This window comes from Schistocerca piceifrons, chromosome 9 (assembly GCF_021461385.2).
Source record: "Schistocerca piceifrons isolate TAMUIC-IGC-003096 chromosome 9, iqSchPice1.1, whole genome shotgun sequence".
Taxonomy (NCBI): domain Eukaryota; kingdom Metazoa; phylum Arthropoda; class Insecta; order Orthoptera; family Acrididae; genus Schistocerca; species Schistocerca piceifrons.
In genome coordinates this window covers 100,796,739-100,808,754 of record NC_060146.1, presented here as the reverse complement: position 1 = coordinate 100,808,754, position 12,016 = coordinate 100,796,739, and the positions used below count along the sequence as shown (strand labels likewise).

The window sequence follows — 12,016 nt, the reverse complement described above, 5'->3', positions numbered from 1 at the left end:
TAATCTTTACTTTTGCATACGTGCGGAACCCTCCTAACACTAAACAGTTGTTATTGAATGTAATTTTTAAAATAGCTTTCACAATTTTTAAAATAGCTTTAAAAAAATGGTTTCACACCTCTCGTGGTGTAACTAGGTGCTAGGTTATCAAAACTGCACATATTTGTCATATTCCTTATTTATGCAAAAGAGGCTTATTTTTCTGCATGTCAGTCACTGATTTTTATTTCAGAATTTCTTTTAAAATCTTAATATAAAGTGACAGCGTATGAGTATGGTTTTAGTGTATGACTATGAAGTCATAGTTCCTTTATGATAGGTTACTTTCTCACTAAAACGTATGGTATGTTATACAGCTTTTGTATTGTAATTAGATTACAAAAATTTTTAGTTTTTTTTAAACAGAAGGTTAGGATGAAATTGTAATTTATTTTTGTTGTTTAACAGATCTGGAGGTGGGCAACATTGCCCATAACCAGCAATTTTCAAAGAAAAAGCAGCTATCAACAGACAGAAAAATAATCCTCTTTTGTATCTGCTCCAAGGTCTTTCAGTGCTCTATTGAATTCTTCATCCATCTCGTATTCATCCAGTTCCTTTTCCCTTGTGCAATATCGTCTTCAAATAACTTTCCTTTGTATAACCCTAACTAACCAAGCAGCTATCAACAGACACAAAACTAATCCTCTTTCGTATCTTCTCCGAAGTCTTTCAGTGCTCTGTCGAATTCTTCACCCATCTCGTATACATCCAGTTCCTTTTCCCTAGCACAATATTGTCTTCAAGTAGCTTTCCTTTATATAACCCTTGTGTATACTCATTCCACTTTTCAAGATTTATCTTCTTTGGTTAGTACTGGATCTATGCACGCCATAAGTGTTTGCACAGATGCAAAGCTTGAGAGTAAACTTTGGCACATATTTCTGTCAGAAAAACTGAACATACAGAGGATTAAGGAAAAGTTTCTGCCATGAATGCATCAGAACAGTCCGAATTTTCTTTCAAAGCTTGTCACTGGAGATAAAAATGTGGTTTATGAGAACGACACCCCTAAGAAGCAGTCATTGCAATGAAAGAGTGTGCATTGATCTCGACCAACAAAGCTTGGCAAGTCAAGAGTAACATCATGTCCACATTGATCTTTTGTGTGTGTGCACTGATGGGATTGTACATAAGGAGTTCATCCCTTCCAGACAGACTCTGTTAAACTGTTTTAATATGTTTAAGGGAGGACATGATGTGAAATCATTGACAGAAGTGGTATATGAATGATGGGGTACTTCACCATGTCAGTGCAGAAAAGAATGCAGCCAACATCAGGAATTTTTCACTAGTAACAAAATGATTTTTGCTCCTCTAACCTCTATCTCCCTTGTGGTATGTAAACCACTTGTATGGAATTCAAAGAAAGCAACTGTTCTTTAACCTACAAACTTTACTGAAGTAATATTCAGTGTTTAGTTTGTGGTAGATTCGGACATCTGTGTCAGTACAGGTGGAATTACTTAACTTTTGACTTCATCTTGTTCGTTACTTTGTCTAGTAGGTATATTCTGCTTAGCTAGAGATCCTAAGGTTGCAGGTTGTTAATATGTGCCATTAAAAAAATTCATTAAAGCATGTTGTGTTTCTTCTTCACTATTAATTTTAATACATTTTTAACACATTTGTAACACTGCACTTTTGCAAATACTACATGATTAATAATCATGCTTTCCCTATTTGCGTGTTTCACAACCTCAATCTACATGTACTTAGTGCAATGGACGAATAGCCCATCAGATACAGGTGCTTTCTACCAACTCTATATAGGGTCAACAATGATAGCTTGCAACTATCAATTATTACAGTCTGTTATAAGTTGAGCATTTATTTATATCGCTAATAAATTTACAAGTGATGTTATGAAAATAAAAAAAAAATCAGTAATGATCTTTAACATTAATTACCTAGGAATCAAATTATGGCTCTTTTAAATATGTCAAGAAAATTCTAGAAAAATACTAGTGTCATTAGAATCAGTGTAGCTTTAGTATTAACAATACATTTGTTTTCATGTCAACTGTAGGCACATATATATAGCCTCAATTAAACTGTAATATTATTAGTAGTATTTTTATGTATCACATAGCACAAATTCAGGAAGTATCGAGTACTACAGTATGTGGTGGAAAGAAGTTCCTCTGACCAGTTCCATACGCTCCCCAACTGCTCTATTTACCAGACATAGCTCCAGATGACTTTGTCCCCTAGCTTAGGATGGAAACAAGTTGAAGGGATGAAGATTTGATATGATAGAGGTGATTCAGGTGAACTACAGGGGATACTAAACATCCTAACAAAGAAAGACTTCCAGGTTGATTTTCAAAAGTAGCAGAAATTTTGGGATTTAGTCACCAAGGGGATTACTTTGAAGATGAAGATGATGGTGCAGAATGAGATCTAGGTGAGACATAATAATTTTAAAATGTATTTCATGAACTTTTGGATACCACCTCATATACTAAAGGATACGGAGTACATGTAATCACACTTCACATTTTCCTTCGCACAGTCTCTTCCTCGCTCTCCGTAGGTTACTAAGCGGAAGATTATATTTTCAGAAATTTTTGTTGCCATCATTGAACATCGTAATGAAACTAATTGCATTTTCCTTTTATGGCAAGAATTAGTCTTTTCCCCCATGTAAAATTGTAATTTATTTATATTTGTGACTAATCTTTGAATTTAAATTACTTTTTATTTGCTTCAGGTTCTACCAAAGCTGGCAGAATTTTCGCGACAACAACCCATATGTCGGTAAGATACTGGACTGGAAGACACGTTACGATGAATCGGACAATCCAGTGGTACGTGCCTCCAGACTACTAACTGATAAAGTGTCAGATGTGGTCGGCGGTCTCTTTCAGAAGACAGAGCTGTCCGAGACAATGACTGAGCTGGTGAAACTGGATCCTAATTTCGATCGACATCGTTTTCTTAGAGACTGTGAGACGGACATAATTCCAAACATCCTAGAAGCCATATCCAGAGGAGATCTGGAAGTTTTGCGGGACTGGTGCCATGACGCTCCATACTCGTAAGTAATCCTCTGGGATATCATCGTTGATTTACAATCAACACCTGTATATCAGTTTGGACTGTGCTACATCCATATTGTGGTTGAAGCTCATATCTGTCCATTTTTTCCCTTGAGCAAATACAAATTCTTTTTGTTTAACACTCAGGCATGTTTTGTTGGTTGGCTGATTTGGGCGAGGGGACCAATCAGAGGAGTAATCGTTCTCATCGGACTGGGGAAGGATGAGGAGGGAAGTTTGCCGTGCCCTTTCAAAGGAACCATTCCGGCATTTGCCTTGAGCCTGTCATGTTTCAGTGAAGTTTAGTGATTGAGGATTCATTTGTTTTTTGTCAAATAGGATGTACATAAATTTTGAAGTCTTCTTCTGTAGTCATTCATTTTCTGGTCATCTTCTTCAGTAAGTTTTCAGAAAATTGCCCAGTACCGTTTCATTTGTTCTGATCTTTTTCGTTGTTCCTCATCTAAAAATTGACCAGTACGTTTTCATTCATTCTCATCTTTTTTGTTGTTCCTCATCTGTAAATACATTTTTCATTGTATGTCACTTGCCAATTTTTGGTTTAAATATTATGTTTATGTTTTTTGAAATACTTTAAATTTTCTGTTTTGTTTTTCAAAGCATTCAGCATTAATTCTAGCTCTTTCATATACTTCCTGATTTCCTTTATCTATCCCATTGTTGCTTCATCTTCCTAAGTTTATATATAATTTTTCTTGGTAATCTGGTTTCTGTTGTCCTCATAATGTGACACACACACACACACACACACACACACACACACACACAGAGAGAGAGAGAGAGAGAGAGAGAGAGAGAGAGAGAGAGAGAGAGGGGGGGGGGGGGGGGGGACTTTTTTCTTCCGTATCTGTAATGGGCTCGGGTTCATTGTACACCACTTCATTTGAGACTACTGACCATTTTCCAGTTTCCTGATATTTTGTGTTTATCCATGTTCTAGCTATTCTTGTCTCTACTTTTGGGATTTTGTTAATTCTGTTTTAGTGACTCTGAAGAGAGTTTCACTGCTGTATGTCACCCCTGGTTGAACCACTGTCTTATAATGTTTTAATTTAGATTGATAGATATTTTTTACTGCATGTAGGCCATGTTCATTTTTCAGCTTTTATCATTCTGTTAGTTCTTTCTTGCTATGCAGATTGCACATCCAAGTTGTACGTTATAATTTCTCCTTAGCATTTAAATTGTTTCACTATTTTTATTTTCCTGTTATGTGGTTGATTACTAGTGGATCTGCTACCATTCTCTCACTTTTTATCGAATGATATCTGGAGTCCTATTTTTGTGCTATATTTTGTAGACTTGTTATTTGATTTTTTTTCTTCTTGAGTGTTATTAGCTAGTAACACTAAGTCATCTTTGAGTCTCGAGCAGTTTAAGTCTATTTAATCTTTCTTGGTTACAGTTCTTAAGTTTTTATGGTTTTCCTCGTACCATTCCCTTGTCTCGTACTCCTGAGTGCAGATGAAAAGTAATGCCGATAAACCATCTCCCTGTCTCAATTATAAATGACTCAGATATCTCTCCTCTGAACTTCACTTTAGATTTGACATTTGTTAGAGTTAATTTTATCATTTCTGTTAATTTGGGATGAGTCTGAAATTCCTTAGTATATTCATCTTTGAAGTTCTGTGGGTACAATAATAAGCTTTTTTGAAGTGTTCAAAGTTTATGACTTGTTGTTTTTGTCTCATTTTGTAGTAATCCATTACCAATTTCAAAGTGATTATCTGTTCTGGACAGCATCTCTGTGGCATAAATCCTTCTAAATTCTCCTAGGTGCAGTTCAAGTTGATCTTTACAATGATTGTATAGAATTATTGTCATAACTTTATATGCAGGACCAAAAGGGAAATTCCTTTATAATTGTCTCAATTTGTCTTCTTTGTGTAAGGGGTGGATTATAGCTGTAGTCCAGTGTTCTGGTAGTTCTTCTTTGTTCAAGGTTTTCACAATGCAGTGGTGCAATATCTTCACTGGCATTTCCAAAGTTCTGCAAATGTTTGATTTTCTCCTCTTGCTTTTTAGTTTTTGAGCCCTTTCAAAGCTTTGTAGACTTCATGGCTTGTGGGTGGCTGTATGTGTTTTTTTTTTTTTTTTTTTTTCCTATGGGACTCAACTGCTGAGGTCATTAGTCCTCTAGAATTTAGAACTAGTTAAACCTAACTAACCTAAGGGCATCACACACATCCATGCCCGAGGCAGGATTCGAACCTGCGACCGTAGCGGTCTCGCGGTTCCAGACTGCAGTGCCTAGAACCGCTCGGCCACTTCGGCCGGCGGGTGTTTTGTTGGTGGGTATATATTTTCTGCTGTTGTTTTAAAAGGGTATCTGTGCTTATCTGAAATAAATCTGAAGATCTTCACAGTTTAGTAATTTGTTAAATGTTTCTTATAAAAGTTTTGTATTTTTTATAGCTGTGGCCATCTTATTGTTTTTATCCTTATTCGTTAATTTTGGAGGATCACATGTGAATAGTTGTCTGTTAAATTCTTTGTACTAATCCCTTAAATTTGTTTTCTTGCTAGATTTTCTGTCAGAAGTATATGTTGTTAGTATTTATGATCAACCCTTCTTATTATTTTATGGTTTACCTTTCTTTGTTCAGTGAATTGCAGTTTATGACTGATACCTTAACCAGGCTTGGTGTATATCTACTACTGTTTTATCACACTCATCATTCCACCACTGACATTTTTTCCTTGGCCTTATTAGAGCTACTTATTCAGCCTTTTGTTTCAACTGGGAAACTACTTCCTCTAGGTCATCTGTTATTTTTATATTCCTTGTTTGTTCATCACCTTCCTTGTCGTTTTTCAGTTTGAGGGTAGTAGGTTCACTTCTTTTCGGGGTGGGATGTTTTCTTTGTCAATGGAGTGAATTTAATTTGTATTATGCAATGATCTGATCCAGTATCTGTCCTTCCCCATAATTTCACATTGTAGGTTTGCCTGTGGTAATTTACACCCATACAGACATGATCCAGTTTTGAGTTTATTTGGGCTCCTCCTGAAGTATATTAGCTGTGAGATTATGTCATGGTTTTTGCAGAATTCCTCCAATCTCTTGCCATTCGTGTTTGTTCTTTTTTGTGCTGGCCATTTCCCTATTATGTTTGTATATCTCTTTTTTCCTTCCTAACTGGTCATTAAAATCTCTAATTAAAATTTTAGAGTGGCTTTTATTTGTTTGTTATCAACTGGTCTAAAAGCTCCCACAATCCATCCTCATCTTCTGTGTTCTTTCTTCATGATTTTTATCATTAGGTGGGACATGGCCATTTATTATTGTGTATATTTTATTTGCCAGACCAGTGGTACATGGCCATTATATGCCCAATTCATAAGAAGAAGGACAAAGCAAACTGTGAAAATTATCACGGTACTGCTTTAGTCAGCATGGTGTACAAAGTATTAGCCAAAGTCATTGCTATGAGACTTAACCAATTACAGAAGAAATACTCAGAGACTACCAGTGCAGTTTTCAACAGGGTAGATCAACAGAAGACCAGGTCTTCATTATAAGGCAAATAATGGAAAAGTGTTATGAATATAATGTGGATGTACACCAACTTTTAGTAGATTTTAAACAGGCCTATGATAGTGTTAAAAGGAAAGAGCTATACGACACCTTAATGGAGATGGAATTCCCAAGTAAACTTATCAGACTGGTACAGATGACCCTCACCAGCACAAAATGACAGGTAAAAGTAGAAGGAAAACTTTCTAAAGAATTTGAGGTCAATCAAGGGTTAAGACAGGGTGATGTATTATCCACGCTACTCTTCAACATAGTGTGGGAGAGAGTGATGTGAAGGGTGGAGATGATAACCGAGGTGACACTCTTTTTAACCGTATGCACCAAAATTTAGCTTATGCCAATGATGTGTGTATGCTGTCTAGAAGTTTGAAAGAAATGGAAGAAGGATTTGGCAGACTGGAAAGGAGGCAGAACAGTTGGGACTTAGAGTAAACAACACAAAAACACAGTATCTCTTTGCTTACAGGAAAAATGCTGTTGTTAAAGAGAACTTATTAAGTTGAACAGAGGCAATTATGAGAGATGTGAGAAGTTCCAATACCTGGGAGTGCTGGTTACAGAAGCTAGCAGAATAAGAGAAGAAATAAAATATGGGATTGCTGCAGGAAATAGAGCTTACTGGGCCTTAGCGAGATCCTTCAGTCATGTAGCCTGAGCAGAAAATCGAAGGTGACTGTCTATTGAACAGCCATAAGACTGGTGGTAATGTACGGCTCAGAAACATGGACAATGACTGTAGCGTAAGAAGAGCTCTTGAGAAGATGGGTGAGGAAAATATTAAGAATGATTTTTGGAGCCGTGTATGAGGCGGGGCAATGGAGGATAGGGTGAAACAAGGAATTGGAAGAACTGTATAGAAATCCTGACTTGGTGACTGAAATTAAGTGTAACAGCTTAAGATGGCTGTGCCATGTAAAGTGAATGTCAGAGGATTGAGCTGTCAAAAAGGTTTACACAGGAAATCCAGGTGGCAAAAGGAGCAAAGGGAGACCCTGAAAACGATGGCTGGACGATGTGGAAAATGATTTGAGAAATATTGGAGTCAGGAGATGGAGGAAGCAAGCAGAAAAATGTCAGGATTTGGCTGTGGTCATCAGAGGAACCAAGGCCCTGCATGGGCTTTAGTGCCAAGAAGTAAGTAAGTATATTTTATTTGCAGCTTTTATAGTTAGTGTTGATAGCCTGAGATATTGTGCTTTAAATTCTGTTATGAATTCAATTATTTTGAGACCAACCACAAATCCTGTTCTGAATTGTGTGTTCTGATGCATTGATAGTTGTCCCTGGGGGAGGGAGGGAGCAGACTAATGGGCACTTGAATTTTAATTTCCCACCATTTTCATAATTTCCGTCTACTATTCTTAGAAATACTTCTTCATTCCTCATTCCATTGGTCCATTTCACTAGAAGCATGTTTCCTCGCAATTCCATTTCAAAATTGTCAAGGTACTCCCCTTCTTTCCTTTTGGCTAACTGTGATTCAGCACCACATTATTACACTCTGTGACAAAACTGTCTCTTTGCTCAGTCAGAATTATTGTTGCTGTCACATTTACTCCTCGAATGATTGATATTCCACCAAATACTTCCCATTAGCACATTCAAAAGCTGTCTATGTGAGGCCACTCACTTTGTACTTAACCTTCAACCTAATGTGAGCTGCAAGTCAGAAGCTGTTGAAGTTAAAACTGTGAGCAACCTACGAGGCACTTGCTGTGTCCCAGCTGTGAGAGGCTCCCACAGATAAGTCGGGTTCTGTTTGGGTAGACACCTTTTACCACAGCTTCTCAGGGGAACATTAGGGATCGTAACAAACAAACCAAAAACTGATCTCTTTCAATGGACCATCAGAGACTACCAACACACATAACAAAGAGGACTCGACGACCTAATCCTCCAGAATATGGTGTAGTTATCTCAAAATAAAATGCCTGTGACAGGGCGCAAGAGTGAAAATGTATTTATATAGTGACAAAGAAAGATGAGGAGTCACTGAATAGGGGCACACTGCAGATGGGGGGAGGGACAAAAACATGAACCGGAGGCCTGTAACCAGAAACTTATACCTTTGCTTTGAAAGTATTGCCCAGTATTGTTGAGACGCTGGTCCCACTGCAACACAGGGTTATTAATGGCCATCTCATAAAACTCCTGGGGCGCTGTTATGAACCAATTCTGAACATAGTGCTCAGTATCCTCATCTGAGATGATTCTTATGCCTCTGAGAGCCTGCTCACCAAATATTTCATAACCACCGGGAGAGAGGTCTGGACTGTGTGGTGGATGACTGAAGACCTTCCATTTTGATGTCTGAAAGAGCTATTTGATTGTGTTTAACTGCGGGTGAGCTTACAACTTGGTTGCACTTTCCAGTATATTAACGACCTTTATAATCTAATTTTCTCCACTTTACAGAAAAAGCATTGTTTCTGAAGAATAAACTTTGACCAAAAGAATGCAAGCAAGATTGTTATTGATTGGCATTGAACAAACAAGTATGTTGCACAACAGTGATTAAAAACAAACTTTGTATTCAAGTTCATTGATTTAGAGTTGTTAGCTAAACTTGCAACTGATTGAAATATTAGTCATTGAGTAATAAAATACAGTCACCAGCTCATGTTTCAGCAAAACTTGTGAATTAGCATCTGTTTGGTTGCAAATGACTGTATGTGACAATTGCTGACGAGTGTTTTTGGCAATAATGAAAATAGTACACATGGAAGCTCAGATTAAAGTGCCACGTGTAGCTGTCTGCTACACTATGTTCTGTATAATCTCACAAATGAAATTTAATAATTACTGTAATAAGCACTTTAAAATTGGAAAAAACTTATACTAATTAGCCACTAGCAACATCCGAATGCAGTATGTACAGTGTCACTCACAGTAATGTTGTCTGTCGTTAGGTCTTGTGAAGCAATACCAGTGATTAATTAAAATTCTGTACCAGATTTTATAGCAGTAACGCTCAGCACGATTTGACAAACAGGAGCAACTTTATAAATAATGCCAAAATACTGAGAGCCAACATCGCATAACATGTATACTGAGGTAACAAAAGTCACGAGATACCTCCTAATATTGTGTTGGACCTCGTTTTGTCTGGCGTAATGCAGCAACTCGGCATGGCATGGACTCGACTAGTTGTTGGAAGTCCTATGCAGAAATATTGAGCCATACTGCCTCTATAGCCCTCCATAGCTGCAAAAGTGCTACTAGTGCAAGATTTTGTGCACGAACTGACTCCTCAATTATGTCCCATAAATGTTCAAAGGGATTCATGTCGGGCGATCTGAGTGACCATATGATTCGCTCAAATTGTGCAGAATGTTCTTCTTATCAATCACGAACACTTGTGGCCCGGTGACGTTACTCGTCATCATCTGTAAAAATTCCGTCATTGTTTGGGAATGTGATGTCCATGAATGGCTGGAGATGGTCTACAAGTGGTTCAGTTGGACCAGAGGACCCACATAAAGACAGCTCGTACCATTATGGAGCCACCACCAGCTGGCACAGTGCATTCTTGACAACTTGGGTCCATGGCTTTTTGGTGTCTGTGCCACACTCAAACCCTACCACTGGCTCTTACCAACTGAAATTCGGACTCATCTGACCAAGGCACAGTTTTCTAGTCGTCGAGTGCCCAACCGATGTGGTCACAAGCCAAGGAGAGGCACTGCAGGCGATGTTGTGCTGTTAGCAAAGGCACTGTCGTCTGTTGCCATAACCCATTAATGCCGGATTCCGCCACGCAGTCCTAACCGATAAGTTCATCGTAAGTCCCACATTGATGTCTGCGGTTACTTAACCCAGTGTTGCTTGTCTGTTAGCATTGACAACACTATGCAAATGCCGCTGCTCTCAGTCTTTGGGGGAAGGCCGTCAGCCACTGCATTGTCTGCGGTGAAAGGTAATGCCTGAAATGTGGTATTCTCAGCGCTCTCTTGATACTGGATCTCGGAACACTGAATTCCCTAACAATTCCCGAAATTGGAATTTTGTGTAGCTCCAAGTATCATTCCGCGTTAGAATTCAGTTAATCCCCATCGTGCAGCCATAATCTAGTCAGAAAAATTTTCACATGAATCACCTGAATACAAATGACAGCTTGGCCAATGCTCTCCATTTTATACCTTGTGTTTCGATACTGGTGCCGTCGGCATATGTGCATATCTCTATTCCATAACTTTTGTCATCTCACTGTATATAGAATGAACAAATACAGGCTTATTTTAAATGATGGGCCCATTTTCAAAATTTCGTATTTAATCAAGTAAAACTCCAAAATGAAAAAGATTTACACCACTGAAAAGAGGAAGATTTATGGTTTTTTTCATAATATTTGATATCAAGTTAATAATTTGTAATTAATTAGTTTTTAATAATTATTTAATAAATAGAAATGTGATAAATGTTCAATGTGGCCACCATTGGCTGCACGGCAAACATCAACGCGGTAGCCAAACTCATCCCACACACGCGAAAGTCTATCTGCTGTTACTGAATGCACGGCAGCAGTGATCTGGTTCTGCAGATCATTTAGTGTGGTTTGTAGAGGCGGGACACAAACAACTTCCTTCACATAACCCCATAAGAAATAGTTGCAGGGTATGAGATCAGGAGACCTCAGTGGCTAGAAGTGCAGAGCCAGGTCCTCAAGTCCCCTGCGATTGATCAAGTGCTGAGGAACGGAATCATTCAAAAAGCCTCGTACATCACAGTGCCAATGGAGTGGAGCTCCATGCTGTTGGAAAATGAAGTCCTGGGAATCTTTCATAACTTGAGTTAACAGCCATTGTTCCAGTATGTTCAAGTACGTGGTTCCCGTTACAGCTCTTTCCGCAAAGAAAAATGGTCCATAAACCTTTGTATGGGATACCGCACAGAACCTGTTGATCTTTAGTGAGTCTCTTTCATATTGCAATGGTGAATGTGGATTTTCCAAACCCCATATACGAACATTGTGTCTGTTGACTTTACCACTAAGGTGGAATGTCACGTCATTGGTAAAACTTACATGCACTGCAGAAAGTGGTTATTCAGGCATTTGACAGGTGGTTGCATTATTGTAATTGGACAGTGCATATACATAATTCTGTGGAAAACATCTATATATACGTCTACATAGGTACTCTGTAAACTACTGTGAAGTGCATTTAAGAGCGCACCTTCCATTGTACCCATTGTTAAGGATTCTTTTCAGTCAATTAACATAAGGAAGATGAAATGAATAATCATCTCAGTGATTCTGTGCACTCTGAGATTACCCGAATCTTGTCTTTGCGGTTGCTGAGGAGTGATATGTCGGGGCTATAGTTCTAGACCCTTCAATTGATTCTGTATCTTGAAACTTTGTAAGAATGCTTTT

At 38.1% G+C, this 12,016-nt stretch overlaps 1 protein-coding gene across 2 annotated transcripts in view; it reads left to right on the top strand.

Moving 5' to 3' along the window:
• The window catches only part of LOC124716898 (mitochondrial import inner membrane translocase subunit TIM44), a 56,431-nt gene that overhangs the window by 23,094 nt on the left and 21,321 nt on the right, over window positions 1-12,016 (top strand). For both annotated transcript variants that reach the window (XM_047243457.1, XM_047243456.1), the window contains exon 6: window positions 2,753-3,079. In XM_047243457.1, coding sequence (XP_047099413.1) covers window positions 2,753-3,079 — 327 coding nt within the window. The remainder of the gene's footprint in view (window positions 1-2,752; window positions 3,080-12,016) is intronic.